The sequence below is a fragment of the Megascapheus bottae genome, chromosome 2 (assembly GCF_031878675.1).
Source record: "Megascapheus bottae isolate mThoBot1 chromosome 2, mThoBot2.hap1, whole genome shotgun sequence".
NCBI lineage: Eukaryota > Metazoa > Chordata > Mammalia > Rodentia > Geomyidae > Megascapheus > Megascapheus bottae.
Window position 1 is genome coordinate 50,014,539 of NC_143510.1, and position 17,704 is coordinate 50,032,242.

The 17,704-nt window shown below is 47.9% G+C and overlaps 1 protein-coding gene across 1 annotated transcript; it reads right to left on the reverse strand.

Annotated features, from left to right (window-relative positions):
- Positions 1 to 268: 268 nt before the first annotated feature.
- Positions 269 to 16,532, reverse strand: Itgb7 (integrin subunit beta 7). The gene is made up of 15 exons (XM_090326367.1): positions 16,479 to 16,532; positions 10,401 to 10,604; positions 7,904 to 8,105; positions 7,646 to 7,816; positions 6,560 to 6,801; positions 5,674 to 5,832; positions 5,282 to 5,377; positions 5,076 to 5,165; positions 3,245 to 3,388; positions 2,787 to 2,980; positions 2,026 to 2,249; positions 1,616 to 1,835; positions 1,307 to 1,515; positions 773 to 933; positions 269 to 549 (listed from the first exon to the last, which is right to left on the reverse strand). Exons 2-15 carry the CDS (start codon positions 10,599 to 10,601, stop codon positions 454 to 456), a joined length of 2,409 nt encoding a protein of 802 aa, XP_090182493.1. The 5' UTR covers positions 10,602 to 10,604; positions 16,479 to 16,532; the 3' UTR covers positions 269 to 453.
- Between the last annotated feature and the right edge of the window lie 1,172 nt (positions 16,533 to 17,704).

The window sequence follows — 17,704 nt, forward strand, 5'->3', positions numbered from 1 at the left end:
GTTTGTTTTTAATCTGTCATGGGTCTGGGCCTGGGCGCTGTCCCTGAGCTCTTCAGCTCATGGATAACACTCTACTACTTTGAGCCACAGCACCACTTCCAGTTTTCTGCTGGTTAATTGGAGATAAGAGTCTCGTGGACTTGTATGCCTGGGCTGGCTTTGAACTGTGGTCCTCAGATCTCAACCTCCTGAGTAGCTAGGATTACAAGCTTGCCCAGGTTGGGCAGCCTGCTTTGTCTTTGTAAGATGAAACAACATGAGAAACCTATAGGCTAGTGTAAGACTTTATTGAATATTTTTGTGGGAGGAACCCCACTTTGTGAGGTGAAGAAACAGGTTGCAGATCTGATACCTAATGTGTCCTGAAGGTGAAGTAAGGTAGCAACCACACCTGAGCAATGGGTAAGTTCCCTGCTATCCTCCATTCCACTGTCTTTCCAAAGCAAAGAGCCCTCAGTGAGTCTTCCCACTCAGAATGGAACCATCTGCCCTTTGAAAGTGGGGATTGACGGTGGTTGTAATGGCACTTTGGTAGAGAGGATTGCTGTCCTGTGGGGAAAGGTTGCAAATAAGAGAAAAATCTAGTTATTCCCCCTTGGTTCTTACATCAGCCTGGAATTTGGGCTTCTAGAAGCTGAAAAAAGTTTGTGAGATTATCTAAAAGCATAAGGGGGAGGCGCCTAGGTGGGAAGCTGAGCCTGAGGCAGGGACCACACCAGGGGAAGCAAGTAAAGAAAGCCCAGCCCCTTGTGCTAGAAAGCTCTGTCCTCACCTGCTTCCAGTTGAGTTGCTGCTGCTCCTTCTCAAAACGGTTATATTCTCTTCGGTCATAGATTTCCACTGAGAGCCTATAAGCTAGGACCAGCCCCAGTCCCACTGCCACAATGCCTCCTATACAGCCCAGCACAATGGCCTGGGTGTGGCCTGCTCCCTCTGGGAAGAAGAAAAACGTTTTTGAGGGAGCCAACGCCTAGGGTCAGATGGGCACCTTGACAAGGTGTCCAGCCTCCCCAACTCTTGTTAGAAAAAGGGCTCTCCATCTGGGCTTGCTGCATCCACTTGGGCCATCAGTTCTCAGTTCTGCCTCTGTTCTGGATTTCCAGCTCATCAACACACACACACACACGAGTTCTGAAGTTCTATCCATCACACTCCATCAGTTCTGCCTCTGTTCTGGATTTCCAGCACACACACACAACACACACACACACACACACACACACACACACACACAGAGTTCTGAAGCTCTATCCATCACATTTCCAGGGCTCCATTTAGCATGTCCATATTTAACCCACCCACTTACTTTCCTGAGGCCTCACTCTCAGCACAGCTCTGCCTTCAGCCTCTTCCTCCACCAGGAAAAAGAACAGCTGCTTGTCCAATGTCCTCTCTTTACACCAGCCATCACCCAAGATAGGAGCCAACACCAGGGTCACATTGGTGTGGGCACAAGCTGTGCTGCAATTGGCAGCCAGTGGGCCAGTCTGAAAGGCCCCACATTCTGCACAGTCCCTGTCAAGTGAATGTCAGTAAGTTCTCATCTGGGGGGTTGTTAACCAGTGGCCCTCACATACACCGCACTGTTCCCACAGTGTAAGGCATGGGGTTTCACCTGTATCTCTCACACGGTGTCTTGCATCCTGGGCACTGGTCACACAGAACACCATAGTAGCCATCCAAGCACTGGCAACGGTTGCACTTGCAGAGTCCATTCTCACTGCAGAGCTTTCCCTCAGGGCTGATGCATCTGTCCACATCCCCGCTGCACTCGCATGCTCTGCCCGTTCGGTTAGCATGGCAGTGACACACACCACATTCACAGTGACCAAAACCTAAGGTAGAGCCATGCATAGAGTTATAACCATACTCCCCACACAACTAGCCAGTGCCATACACTCAGTCCATCTCAAATGTGCTAGGCATATCCTCCAAATCACATGCCAGAATCTTCGGTTTGGCAAGCCCTCATTGCCCAGAGTGGAAGGGCCCCACTGATCCCACCCTTCTAAAGGCTCCAGGTACCTCCACAAAGGATGCCCTCGTGTCGCTCACAGCTGGCATCATCGCACTCGCACAGGCGCCCAGAGCTCTGTCCACTGCAGCTGCAACGTCCACACTGACACCGCCCCTTACCACTGCACAGAGGTCCTGTTCCATTGGGGGCCCGGCACCCAGACTCCAGATCAGGGGAAGATAACTCAGCCTCAGAGCATTCACATAGCCGACCCAGGCGGCCAGGGACACAGCTGGGAGGGGAGGCAGAAAGAACTGTGCACTTGACTGTGCTTCATCAATCCCAAAATCCTCTAAACCCAAGTTTCAGAAACAGGTAGCTAAAAGGATACAGAGAAGGCTGGAAATGGGGCTTAATGGTAGATTGCTTGCCTAGCTTGCATGAAGCCCTGGGTTCAATTCCTTAGTACCACATCAACAGAAAAAGCCAGAAGTGGCGCTGTGGCTCAAGTAATAGAATGCCAGCCTTGAGCAAAAGAAGCTCAAGGAGTTGAGCTGAAGAGCTCAGGGACAGTGCCCAGGCCTTGAGTTCAAGTCCCAGGACTGGCCAAAAATAAAAAGGATACAGAGTGAAGTACCAAGATGGAGGGAGGGAAGAATAAGAGGGTGCTGGCCCAGAGAAGGTTCTGGGCATATCTGCAAAGCTTCAGGGCGTGGCATTCAGGTAGAGTCCTGAGATATCTAATAGGCTCCAGTGGGAAGGCAGAAAGCAAAGGAGGAGGCATCACTAATAGGAAGCTAGAGGGGTAAGGGATTGAGGAGGCCCTCACCTGCACACCCCACACTGAAGGTGCCCCTGGCCGTCACTGCAGTGGGCAGCCTGGGGCTGGTCATCACTGCAGTTACAGTCACACAGAGTGTGGAGCTCCACAATCAGCTCCTCTGAGAAGCCAAGGGCCCGGAGCCTCAGGACGTGGGGATCTGGGAGGCAGTGGTTAGCTTGGAGAGTAACCCAGAAATCCACCTGAGAACAGGGTGGGCAAGAACCAAACTAAGACTACACTCAAAGTGCCTGTACCCCACACCCAAACCTGCTGACTGTAGAGCCCTTAATAAATTAAGCGATAGTGTCATAGCACACCTATCTCCTAGAGATACACCCAGCCCTCTCACAAAGAACAGGATATAACTACCCTGCTTCTGCCCTGTGCTCTGTGCCTGCTCCCCATCTTTTCCTGCATGAGTCCCATTTTCCACTTCCTGGCTACTTATCCTCTCCGGCTCTCACCGTCTGGTTGATTCTGACGTGTGTGCACTGTCCCCGAGCTGTCCCAGTCTCCTCCTTCTCAGGACCTCCACACTGGGTTTTATAAGAGATGTCAACTCCCTGAGGAAGTGAAGAGTGTTCAAGGGTCACAGTGGATGACAGGCTCTGTGGGAAGAGGAGAAGCGGCTTATCCACATGAAAACTGCTAACTCCACCTATGCCCTCCCCAGCCATTCCCAATTCTGCCCAGCAAGGAGGTATTTCTGGAAGAAGAACTTATGAGTACCCTAAGTAGAATACGCAGATCCAAAAGCCTCTGCTTTAGCCTGGCAGCCCCACTGCCTAGAAAGGCAGGACCTGAGCTAGCCAGATGCTGCAGCTCAGTGCTGCAAATGTAAAGTAGCTGTATTTTTCAAATCTCAAACTAGGACACAGCCTGTATGTATCTAAAATCTAATAGGCAGATTCTGTTTATCCTAGGAAATCACATGGTTCCTATCAGAAACCAACAAGCTAGGTACCAATGAGTCACACCTGTAATCCTGGCTACTTAGGAGGCGGAAGATCACAGTTCAAGTCCAGCACAGGCAGGAAAGTTTGTGAGACTCATGTCTCCAATTAACTACCAAAAGGCCGGAAGTGGAGCTGTGGCTCAAGTGCTAGAGCTAGCTAAAAGCTAAAAGAGCTCAAGGACAGTGCCCAGGCCAGGTTCAAGCCTCAGGACCAGCACACACAAAAAGAAGTCCACAGTCTTAAGATCACCTGCCTAGCAAATGTGAGGCCTGCAGTACAGAAGTGACTGAAGGCCAAGAAACATTTGAGGGTTTTCATGGTTCCTTCTAGATATAAAATTCTTTGATCCAGTCTGCTTCCAGCAGCTCATACCTATAATCTTAGCTACTCAGGAGGAGACCTGAAGGTTGAGTTTTAAAGCTAATCTGAGAAGAAATGTGCAAGATACTCCATCTCTAATATATCAACAAAATGCTGGACTAGAGGTGTAGCATGAGGACCCAGGTTCAAGTCCTAATACATACACAAATCTGAATTGTTTATAAACTATGAAGGCAGGCAGAGTGATCCTATTATGTCTGACCTTCCTGTTTGCTTATCTGTAACTTCGGGCCAGTGTTAAGTGAGGTAGCAAACAGTATGTGACTAGGATAGTACTTAGAAGAATGAAACAAAAGCTAAATGAATAGTACCTTCTTCCTCATCCAAAGCCAGTCACCATGCTGTGTGTCTGCCTGACACTTATTACGAGCCAGGGACTGGTTGCTAATGCCTATAATCCTAGCTACGCAGGAGAATGAGATCTGAGGATGACAGTTTAAAGCCAGTCCATGCAGGAAAGTCCATGAGACCTATCTCCAATTAACCACCAGAAAACCAGAAGTAGGGCTGTGGCTCGAAGTGGTAGGGAATTAATCTTGAATGAAAGAGCTCAATGACAGCACCCGGAGTTCAAGCTCTACCACCAACCAAAAAAAAATGTTTTTGATGAATGTGAGGGGCTGGGACCAAGGCTCAAGTGATAGCACCAGCTTAACAGGCATGTAGCCCCGAGTTTAAACCCCAACACCACCCTCTCCACCAAAAAAGATTTCTGAATGTGAATGAGCAGTGACAACCCTATGCAATTTATAGGAGCTATGGAATGACAAAACCAGAGTGACGATGCAGTGGTAAAGTACTTACTAGGTGTTCAATTCACAAAACCTGCACACACACACACACACACACACACACACACACACACACACACACACTAAAATGATCATGCCCCCATTTCTGCCACCCTCCCAGAAGACCCCTTTCACCTCTCCCCCAGCCACCCTTGCCTTCTCCTCACATCATAAGCATCCATGATGAGCTGTACCACATTGCTGGAGTCCTCACTCAGCTCCCCGACAGCAGACTTGGGAATCAGTTGACTCAGCTCCTAAGTTAAGAAGAGAGGAAAAAAATTGATACGACTCTAAAAGAAATGGACTCTGAAGGGTCTGAAAGGAGGCATAGATAGGGTGGAGAGTAGGCCTTTATTCAGACAGCGCTCACCTGATAAACAGGCAGTGCCGCACTGGTGACGGCAAAGATGGGCTGGATGTTTGCTGCAGTGAGGGCCTGGGCAACTTGACTCACAGAGGGATAGTCCTGAGGCAGGGAATAGAGGCAAAGTAAGGACCATAGGTCCTCCCCGCGATATACCAGGGAATCCAGGACCCAGAGTTCCACCTGCTGGAGAAGCCTGTGAGTACTGGCAGAGTAGAAAAGAGGAAGGAAGTGGGTGCCACAGGCTTCCAGTAAGAGCAGCTGGAGACATGGAGAGGAAGAAACTCTGGGGGAGGTGACTGTCAACAGGATAGTTGCCAGTGACTCAGTCCCTCCCCCCAAGAAGAGGAGATGTGGCTCAGATGAGAGGGAGGGAGGAAGGGAGAGGTTAGACTCACAAATTCTGGGCTACGGCTATAAAGGCCATTGCTGTCCAAGTGGCAGTGCCCATCACTAGGCATGTAAATGCCCCCCAGCTTCCCATCCCCGGCTGTGTGGAATGTATCATCTGAGGTGAACACCAGCAAGCGGGACACATTTCTCCAGCCAATCTGTTCCTGCAGTATGGGGTAGAGAATAAGCATGGCCTGCCAGTCCTATAATCCAAGCCCTACAACCCAGACTCATCAGCTTGCCTGTCCTCTTCCCTCCCCTTCCCAGCTTCTCTCTGCCCTTAGCCCCCAAACAGAAGGGCTTCTTATGAATTAGAAAAATGGGTCTTGGCCGGGAGGATAGCCTAGTGGCAGAGTGCTTGCCTAGCATGCACAAAACCCTAGGTTCGATTCCTCCATACCACATACTCAGAAAAAGCCAAAGTAGCGCTGAGGCTCAAGTGGCAGAGCACTAGCCTTGAACAAAAGTGTTCAAGGACAGTACTCAGGCCCTGAGTTCAAGTCCCAGGACTGGCAGGAAAAGAAAACTGGGTCTCACCTAGCACTAGTGGCACACAGCTTAATTCTAGCTACTTTGGAGGCTGAGATCTGAGAATCTTACTTCAAAGCTAACTCCAGACAGATAAGAATTATCTCCAGTTAACCAAAAAGCCAGAAATGGAACTGTGGCTCAAGTTGTAGAGCACTAACTTTAAACAAAAATGCTCAGGGACAGTGTCCAGGCCTCTTCCTCAAGATATTTTCCCCCCACCAGGCAGTTACTTAGATAAATATGCAAAGTACAGTAATGAGGTAATTAATTTGCACTCTCTAAAACATGGTTTGAGTTGTGTCCCATAAAACCATAGGAGCAGTCCTTGCCCAGACTTAGATTCATGCCCCACATCCTCACCTGGCAGAGGGCAGCCTGCAGAATGGCATCAAAGCCACCTTCAGGTGAGTCTAGGTTGCCAGATATACTCTGTCGCCCCACCTCCTGCTCAAAGGCCTGGGCATCCCCTGTCAGGGACAACACGTGCTGAAAGCTGAAGGGCGGCTGGCATGGCTCCAGTGGGTTGGGGCAGGGGTGGCGAAGCATAGAGGGCACCGTGCTCACGAAGGGCAGCACCGTTTTGTCCACAAAGGAGCCAAAACCTGGAGGGAGAGAGGGAGGGAGAGAGGAAGGGAGGGAGGGAGGGAGAGAGGGAAAAGACATGAAGCTGTACCTGGGGTGACTCAATGGGCAGCAGCAGGATAGAGAGGTCACTTCTGAGGACTCAAAGTCACTGTCCTCCCAAAAGGCAAAAACCTGATGCTTTGGTGGGTCCTTGGTCTCAGGAAAGTGAAGAAAACACACAGACCAAGGAAAGCCAGAGTATATAGTGTGTGTAAAAGCAACAGGAGGCAAGCCAGGTACTCAGTAGCTCACGCCTGGGATCCTAGCTGCTCAGGAGGCTGAGATATGTGAATTGGGGCTCAAAGTCAACCTAGGAGGGAAAGTCTGTTAAGACTCAACAGTTACCTGCCAGAAAAGCTGAAACTATGGCTCAAGCACTCAGAGGCAGTGCCCAGGCCCTGAGGTAAAGCCCCAGGCCTAGCACCAAATGATGATGATGATGATGATGATGGTGATGATAATGATAAATAGAAGACAAAGCAGAAGGAGAAGCTCCAGCAAAGAAGAGAAGACAGAATGTGAAGTAGGGACAGTGACATCTAGGCTTTTACAAAAGGCACAAGGCTGACAGGATGGATTGAGGATTGCTGTCTGTGCCTGTCCCTCTGGGCTTCCATTAGTTTTCTTGTACAATAAATCCTAAGTCCCCTTCAGCCCTGGAAGACTAGTTGTTTCCAAGGAGACATGTCAGGATCTGGTCTGGCCAGATCTATGAAGTAACTCTAGGATGGGGGCAGGTGGGAGCCCTGAGGGGAGTGGTCCAAGCTAGAAGCAGAAGGGCTGGCAGGGGGAGCGGGGGAGCGGGCGGGGCGCGCCCCTCACCAATGCGCACGGACTGGGTGACCTCCCGCAGTCGCACCAACAGGGCGTGCCCGAGCTGGCGCACGCGCTCCAGGTCATCCTTCATGGAGTAGCTCAGGTCCATAAGGTAGTACAGGTCCACTGGGTACCCCGCAGCTCGGAGGAAGCGAACTCTCAGCTGCTGGGGCTCCCCTGCGTGGGTGGAGCGGGGGAGGATGAGAGGGAGACCGAGGCGCAGCCGAAAGCGTAGGGACCTCCCGCCCTTGCCCCTGGCCTCACCGAGACGCAGAGTGAGCCGCACGCGCTGCGGTGCCAGCTGGGTGGCGCCCTCGCCCCGGACGCCGTGGCTGAGAGGCCGGTCCTGCAGCACCTCCTGCCGGCCGCGCGGCTCCTCCAGCTCCGCGGCCGGGCATCCCCGGGCCAGCAGCTCCTCCCGATGAGCGCAACGCCGGGCCTCTGCCTCTCCCGACGCTGTGAAGTTCTGCACCCGCAAAAATAAAGGTCCAGCCTTTGCGGACCTCAGCACCGCTCCCAGAGCCATCAGGCCAACCTGGCTGCCTGGAATCACCTATCCTCATCTCCTCTGCCAACTTCCTGAGTCTCTGATTACATCCCCTCCTCTTCCCAGCACCTACCCTGATGAAACTCATTCCCTGTCAGAGCCCCCATTTCCTATAGCTGTCCTCCTCCCCTCTCCTTATCTCCACTCTCCCTTCCTTTGGCCATCGATTCTTCCCCTCCCTCTAGAGCCACTGACTTCCTGTTGAGAACTTTACACACACACACACACACACACACACACACACGTATGCATGTACACACAAACCTCCTCACAGTTCCTGGAAAGGAAGAGAGGGACAGAAAGACAGCTTCCCACAGGGTGTCTGATAGCCTGCACTGACTAGAAAGCCACAGGGGAAGGAAATGGTTAGGGTGGCTTCTCAGCTGGCCTGGGTGGCAACCCTTGGTCTAGTGATTGGAAGAGACAGACATAGTCCACACTGTCTCCAAAGCTTCATCTCCCCAGCCACAACCTGGCACAGAGATCTCTGCCTCCCACCAACTCAAGTCTATGTCTACTCTACCTGTCTTCCCAGATTTATTATGTGCCTTTCCTCCAACCTGTTTCAGCATCTGTAAGTCTGCCCCTTCTCTTACACTGGGCCTGTATTAATGGAAGTCTCCTTCCTGTGAGATACTGTTCTCTCCAATCCCCAGCTCTGGTAGGCCTGGGTATCCAACTACAAGTCCTATCACTTTAAGGTATACGTATCAACAAGAACACAGTCCAGCTGAGGTGCCAGTGGCACATGCCTCAGCTCAGGAGGCTGAGGTCTGAGAATTCCCAGTTCAAACCCAGTTCGAGAAGGAAAATCTGGGACTCTTTTCTCCATTTAACCATCTAAAAACCAGAAGTGGAGCTGTGGCTCAAAGTGGTAGAGCCTTAGGACCACAAAAGCTCAGAGACAGTGCCCAGACCCTGAATTCAAGTTCTGTGACTGTCAAGAAAAAAAGGAGAATAAAAGAACACAGCCTTGGGCCGGGAGTTTGGCCTAGTGGTTAAAGTGCTTGCCTAGCATGCATGAAGACCCGGGTTCGATTCCTTGGTACCACATACATAGAAAAAAGCCGGAAGTGGTGCTGAGGCTCAAGTGGTAGAGCTCTAGCCTTGAGAAAGTCCAAGGACAGTGCTCAGGCCCTGAGCTCAAGCCCAGGACTGGCAAAAAAAAAAAAAAAAAAAAAAAAAAAGAACACAGCCTTATTTGATCAACCAGAAAGACAGACGCCCCAGCATCCTCTTTGATTTAAGCTTTCCCTTCCCCAGGCACTAACCTCAAACGCACAGGCTTTCAGAAGCCTTCCCTTCCTTCTGTCAGCTCAGTCACCAGAAGCTACTGGTTAAGGAAAATCCACCTTCAAATATTGACTCAAAAACCCCATCATACACCTTCAACTATGAGCTAACTCCAGCAAATTCTTCTGCTGAAATAAATCCTAACCTAGTGTTTTGAGATATGAGGCTTTTGAGACGTAATTTTCTTGAGAGTGACAATCTCATGATAGGATTAGCATCCTTCTAAGAAGTAACAATAAACTGGGCACAGGTGGCTCATGCCTGTGATTCTACCTACTCAAGAATCTGAAACTTGGAGAATCCAGATTTGAAGCCAGCCAAATGCCACACTGAAGACATGGGTCAAGTGGTATATAAAGCCAGCAGGAGCAAGAAAACTTGCTGAGAGTGTGAGGCCCTGATTTAATCCCCAGTATTAGCAAAAAAAAAATAAAAATAAAAATTAAGAAGAAAACAGCCAGTCTGAGAGGAAGAAAGCCCTCATTAGGGCTCAAATATGCTATTGTTTTGATCTTAGATTTCCCAGATTCCCAAATTATAAGAAACACAGATAGATAGATAGATAGATAGATAGATAGATAGATAGATAGATAGATAATATAATGGTTGTGGGGCTTAAACTCAGGGCATAGGCATTGTCCCTGAGCTCTTTTGCTCAAGACTAGTGCTCTACCACTTTGAGACATAGCTCCATTTCCAGTTTTTGAGTGGTTAATTGGAGATAAGACTCTCACAGGGACTTTTCCGCCTGGGATGGCTTCAAATCACGAGCCTCATCTTAGCCTCCTGAGTAGCTAGGATTATAGGTATGAGCCACCAGCACCCAACAAAAAAATAAATTCTTATTTAAGTCACAGTCACCCCACACACAAGTTTCCCATACATATAGACATGATTCAAAGGCAACAAATCCATCTTTACCAATTGTTTGCACCATGCACAACTGGGATGTGAGAGAATGCACTTCTGGCAGGTGGGAGCTGGTTGGCAGGACCCCAGCAAAGGCTGGTCAGGAAACCCCCATTCTGTGGCTTTCTCTGAAGATGGAATCTTGCTATCCATCTCACTCTCACCTCTTTCCAGGACCAGCAGGAGCATAAGAACTGTTGACAAAACCACCATGGCCTGTGAAAGGATATAAAAAGGATCCTCAGGGAGGACCCCCAAACATGCAGTTCTAAACTTAGCTTGTGGTTACCACTTCCCAAACTCTACCCCCAACTCTTTCTCTTGCTCATAGTTTCACATCCACCCTATCAATTCAGCCATTTCTCCAAAATGACTGAAGGAAGGGGTAAATGTCAGGCCTGTTTTTCCTTTGTGCACACCTCCCAGTGTCCAAATAGACTAACTGTCCCAAAGAAGGATCTGGAGACAGCCTGAAGACACTACCGGCTATAGTCGGGTCTCTTCACCAGATTCTAAGCTGGTCTGGATGTAGAAGCAAATGAGAAACACACCAGATTCCTGTCAGCCCCCACTCACTGGCTGTGTGGCACATGAGGCTTTCTCTCTTGGATTCAGTCTCCACATCTGTAAAGTGGAGGGGTTGAATATGTATTCTGACAGCCCTTTAGGTGTCACAGAACCTGGATTCTAAATTAGGGCAGAGGGTCAGTAACTAGGACTAAGAGAAAGAAAGGCTTGAGCAGATGAGAGAGTTGAAGAATAAATCCACTTGGTTGACATAGAAACAAGAAGAAAGAAGGTGCCAGATATAAGTGGCTCGTGCATGTAATCCTAGCTACTCAGGAGACTGAGATATGGATGATTGAGGTTCTGAGCCAGTGCAGATAGACAAATTCATGAGACTTACCTCTTTAATTACCAACAAAACACCACAACAGGCTGGGCCAGTGGCTCACGCCTGTAATCCTAGCTACTCAGGAGGCTGAGATCTGAGGATCAAGGGTCAAAGTCAGCCCAGGCTGTGAGACTTTTATCACCAATTAACCACCAGAAAACCAAAGTGCCTTTGTGGCTCAAGGAGTAGGGCGGTAGCCTTGAGCTGAATAGCTCAGGGACAACACCCAGGCCCAGAGTTGAGTCCTCCCATGCCGACAAAAAAAAAAAAAAAAAAAAAAAAAAAAAAAAAGCCACTATTTTTGTGGTAAGAAATCTTCTAACCCTCAGTTTCCATCCTACTTAAGTAGTTGCTTATCTGTCTCTAGAGATGTGTGCTTGTTTATTATACTGAAGCTTGGACTCAGGGCTTGTGCTCTTTCTGTTTTTGTTTTGTTTTGTTTATTTCACTCATGGGTGATACTCTACCACTTGAGACATGCTTCTAGTCCACCTTTTTTTTTTTGCTAGTTTATTAGAGATGGGGTCCCTCAAACTTTTCTGCATGAGCTGGCTCTGAATTGTAGTTCTCTCAGATCTAAGACTCAACCCTGGTGCCCAGGGTTCTAGAAAGGTATACAAGTTAATATGGGTATCCTTACTTTTGAGATAATCAAATCAAATGGTAGAATTCTATAAATGGTAAAATAAACATAATCTTGCACCTGTGTCTTTTCTTTCAACTACTTTACTTAGAGATCCTTCTACCTGAGAAAATAAAGAACTTCCTGATTATTTTCACAGCCATTTATATCTACAGTTAATCAGTACTAAATGATAGGCATTTAAATTATTTTAGGGCTGAGAGAATGTCTCAGTGGTAAAGTACTTGCCTAGCACATGTACGGCCCTAGGCTCAGTCCCCAGCATTTGAGCCAGTGCGCGTGCGCGCACGCACACACACACACACACACACACACACACACACACACACACACACACTCAGATTAGATAAATTGGCAATAAACCAGGTGCCAGTGGCATGCACGTATAATCCTAGCTATTCAGGAGGCTGAGATCTAGGGATTGCTATTCAAGCCAGCCCATTCAGGGAAAAAAAATTTTTTTTTGAGAGCCTTATCACCAACCAACCAGTAAAAAGCTAGAAGTAGAGGTATGACTCAAATGGTAGAGTGCCAGCCTTGAGTGGGGGGAAAAAAAGCTGAACAAAAGCACACAACCCTGAGTTTGAATCCACGTAACCTGCACAAAAACAAACAACAAATGAATTGTTCATTATTACCAATAATATTGTAAGGAAGGGTCATGCATTTAGCATCTCACATAAACTCCCTGTAAGAGAGCATCTCAGTAAACCCTCTGGAAGAGAATGTACAGTATCAACAGCACGTGCAGTATTGGGGAGAATTACTAACATAGGCTTCCTGGGTATCTGATCAGTTCCCATTATCACCAGTAGACTCATGAGAAAAGACAGCTAATGCCCTGTCTTTGAGTATCCCCAATTCTCCTCAGCCTAGGCACCAACATTCAGGTCTAGATGCTCTTTAGAGACTATGAGGAAAGGGTGGGGTGTCAAACCGTTGATCACCTCATGTTACTCCCCAACTCCTGAAACCTCAGCCCAGTGCAGTGCAGTGTAAAACAGAATCTCCTCCCTCAGGGAGAGTTGGACAGCACAGAGCTCCACCTTTGTGACACCTCAGGCCTGCTCACTCTGCGTGCTGTGGTCAGGGAAGTTGTAGATGTTAAAACACAAAGTCTGCTTTTGACTCATCTCACAAGTGGAGCCACCCTGGTTCCCAGAATAGGACAAAATCAGAGTCCTCAAAATCCATTCGTCTCCCCCTCAAAGGGGTTCTGTACTCTTGGACTGTCTCCCCGAACCGTGCCTCTTGCCTCCTCAGGAGCCCCCTGGATCATCAGCGGCTCCTTCTCTCTCCTCTATCTCATCTGTTCCTATCAAAAATCTAATTACACTTCTCCACAGCATTCTTTAGTCTTCTCAGTTCTTTTACTTCCTTCTCTGATTTGATCTTAACTGTGGAATGGTAGAACCCCATCTTTATAGAGAGAAGCCTAGATCTCTAATCATTAAACTAAGGCAAAATAGGGACTGACACAGGCCAGGCCTCAGAGTTCAGAGCTGTGTCTCCTTGCTGCTCTGCCCTACCTTGCACAACCATCGCAAATTGTCTCTCTACTGACTCAGTAAACTCTACTTAAACCTAGTTCTCTTTTCATAGGCGTCTTCTTCAGGCTTCCCTTCTATCTCTAGTACTAAATATTTGTCTCATTTTCCTGAATTCAGTTCTTACTCCCATATGTGTCCTAGTGCTGTGATGTGTGTTATGATTCTTGTTAAAAATTGTTTTTTCCAGTTTGGGGGTTCAAACACAAGGCCTCACATATAATAAATATGATGTGCTAAACTATATTCCCACCCCTAAAATTGATTATCTGGGCCCTTCCTAGATAATCAGTCCTGGGGCTTGAACTCAGGGTGTAGGTTCTGTCCCTCAGCCTCTCTATGCTCAAGGCTAACATTTTTACTGCTTGAGCCACAGTGCCACTTCCTGCTTTTTCTGAGTAGCTTATTGAAGATAAGAGTATCATGAACTTCCCTGCCCAGGCTGGCTTTGAACTGTGATCCTCAGATCTCAGCCTACTGAGTAGCTAGGATTATAGGGTGAGCCACTAGAACCCAGCTCCAAAATTAATATTTTAATTATAATTACTATGACCATCCTTTGACAGTACTAGCTCCATTTTTTAGTTTTCTGTTGTAACACAGGTTATAATTAAGTAACAGGCTGACAGTCACTGGTTATTGCTTTTTTCCTTTTTGTGCAGGCACTAGGATTTGAACTTGAAGTCTTGACACTGTCCTTTAGCTTTTTTGCTCCAAGTTTGTGCTCTACCATTTGAGCCACAGCTCATCTCCAGCTTTTTCGTGGTTCATTAGCAATAAGAGTCTCATGTGAACTTTTCTGCACAGGCTCTCTGAACTTGACCTTCAGATCTCAGCTTCCTGAGTTGCTAGGATTACAGGAATAAGCTATTAGTGCCTGGATACTGACAGGAACTGATAGTCACTAATGACCACTTTGATCATTGGGTGCTAATATGCAAAGGAGGTGGTTGGTATGTCAGACTTCTCTTGAAAGACTTGACATGGAAGCTGAGACTAAACTAATGCTTACTAACTGCTACTTGAGACACATCTGTTATACAGTATCTTCCTCTGAAAAGACATTAGCCCCCAGAGGCCCTGCCCAGAGAATCAGTCCTTTGAGTTCCTTATTGACAGCTTGACAGCATTCCAGACCCTTATGAAGGCCACCTTATAGGGCCCAGTCTTTAGTATAATTTTCTCCTAGTCATGCACCATGTTTATTTTGGTATTAGTACTCTATGTCATGGTATTCTATTTATTTTGTCTATATTTTCATGTTTCTTTTCCTTATCCTATTTTTGTTTTTGCCAGTCCTGGGCTTAAACTCAGGGCCTGGCTTGTATTTTACCACTTGAGCCACAGCACCACTTCCAGCTTTTTCTGTGTATGTGGTACCAAGGAAGCAAACCCATGTTAGACAAGCACTCTACCACTAGGCCAAACTACCAGCCCCTCTCCTGCTTTTGTATACATTATCATACCTTGACTCCCTGAGAAGCTGTCTTTGCCTCATTTGGCTTGTCATTGGATTAAGGAATGAAAGGACCTTTTCCATTTGAAGAGAACATAGACCCTGAAGTGAAACTGTCCCCATGTACTGAAGAACCAGGTCACCTTGGCTGTTCCAGTCTGACATCCCCTTAGAAGCTGAAATATACTTTTCCTATTGATTCATATCTCCCAAGCCCAGCCCAACCTTTCTGCAGCCCACTCGGGAGTCACAAGGAGGTTGGGCCGGGAGTTTGGCCTAGTGGTAGAGTGCTTGCCTAGCATGCATGAAGAGCCGGGGTCTATTCCTCAGTACCACATACATAGAAAAAAGCTGGAAATGGTGCTGTGGCTCAAGTGGTAGAGCTCTAGCCTTGGAAAGCCCAAAGACAGTGCTCAGGCCCTGACTTCAAGGCCCAGGACTGGCAAAAAAAAAAAAAAAAAAGAGTCATGAGGAGGGAATGGAACCCAGAAACTAGACCATAGACTCTCGGGAGTATGGAGTATATGGAAGGAAGCCTGAGCTGAGGAAAGGGCATCAGGCCCAAGAGATAGCACTGGGATAAGGTCAGGGGACTACCTTGATGTAACTCTTAACACCTGATAGGTACTCTGTGACAGTACTCTTTTCTTTTTTTTTTTTGCCAGTCCTGGGCTTGAGCTCAGGGCCTGGGCACTGTCCTTGGACTTTCTCAAGGCTAGAGCTCTACCACTTGAGACTCAGCACCACTTCCAGCTTTTTTTTTTCTATGTATGTGGTACCAAGGAATCGAACCCTGATCTTCGTGCATGCTAGGCAAGCACTCTACCACTAGGCCAAACTCCCGGACAGTACTCTTTTTTTTTTTTTTTTGCCAGTCCTGGGCTTGAGCTCAGGGCCTGAGCACTGTCCTTGGACTTTCTCAAGGCTAGAGCTCTACCACTTGAGCCTCAGCACCACTTCCGGCTTTTTTCTATGTATGTGGTACCAAGGAATCAAACCCGGGTCTTCATGCATGCTAGGCAAGCACTTTAACCACTAGGCCAAACTCCCGGCCCGGACAGTACTCTTATATCCCATCTTGCATACCTTCTAAATTCTCCTCCCTCTTGTCCCACTGGGGAACTGATAAAGAGATGGAGCCCAGTGTTGGTGGCTCACACCTATAATCTTAGCTACTCATGAGGTTAAGATCTTGGTTCAAAGCCAGCCTAGGCAAAAAAAAGTCTGTAAGACTCAACTAGCAAAAAGCCAAAGTGGAGGTGTGGCTCAAATAATAGGGCACCATCTTTGGAGGAGGGGGAAAGCCAAGTGGGAAGGTAAGGCCCTGAGTTCAAGTCTCAGTACTGGTGTGAAATAGAGACTGGGGAGGTGGGGAAAGACTAGAGAAAGAACAGGAACAAGTCATCTTAGGACTCAGAGAGGAGTCCAAAGCCTTTCTCAAGAGTAGACAGGCCTCTGATTGACCAGGTCCCAGCCTTCTTCCAAAGGGCTGGGACCAGGTGGGCCTAGGCTTGTGAGGAGGCAGGAGGTCTGGTACCCCAGTACTCACAAGTGCATGCAGGCAGCCCTTCCTCTGGCAGCAGCAGCAGTCTTTGTGTACTGATCTGGAGGCTACAGAGGAGGAAGTGACACACCCTGGGGTGGGGGAGTCTTGAGGGTGGCTGATTTAGAAGGTGGAGCTGATAGAGATGGGCTGGACCAGGAGAGTGGATGATGCAGATATCTAGACAATGCAGGTGCTCGTCTACTGAGCAGCTGTCATGCACTGAACTCAAAGGGTTACAATTAATGTTACTGGCACCTCCACCCCAATTGTAGAGATGCAGAGATTGAAGGTTGGAAGTAAGAAGGTAAGGACTTCATGAAATCATCACTCAGTAAGTGGCTGCTATGGTTTTTAAATCCAAGTTGACCTCCTTCCATAACTGATGGTCTCTCTACTTCCTCACAGAGAAAGGAGCAGGATAGGAAGGACCTAGAAGCAGTAAGTACTACAGAGAGGGGAAGTTGAGGCTATTGTTCATTTTAAAAACCCAAGGACCATTGTTTCACAGTGTACTTAACTACACGGCCTTTGGAGCCCATCTGCCCTGTTCAAACCCTGCTCTTCCTTACCAGGAAGTAGTAAAGTCCTTAGCTAAGTTCCTTAGCTCTTCCTGTGACTGCCTTCTCATCTGCCGAGTGGCACACACAGGATTGCAGCAGGAATTATCTGAGATCAGTAACAGTTACCTATCCGGCACATTAGGAGAATCAGGCTGGTGATACAGCTCAATATAACTCAGTGGCTGAGAATTTGTCTAGCAGGGACAAAGCTCTGGGTTTGGGTTTGAGGCAAGGGGGGGAGGGTAGAAAGATCAATAGGAATGAATCATGTGGGTAATTATGTGAAGAAGCTTTGAGAAACTCAAAGTCCTGACAGCTGACAAGTTGGAGACAGAGGTTGGTGGCCAAGCTTGGTGACTGGGGGCTGAGGAGTCAAGACAATCCTGGGAATGGAGGCAGGATACCAGGAAAGCAGAGTGCAGGAACAGCAGCTGGGATTGAGACAGCATAAAATCTGTAGGACAGAGTTGTGAAAAAGTACAAATAGAATATATGCCTGATCTATGCTTGATCACAAGAAGCTTTGAAGGACCTAGAAAGCCAGGTGCTGGCAGCTCACCCCTATAAATCCTAGCTACTGAAGAGACTGAGATCTTAAGATAATAATTCAAAGCCAGCCTGGGCAGGAAAATCTGAGACATATCTCCAGTTAACCACCAAAAAAAGCAG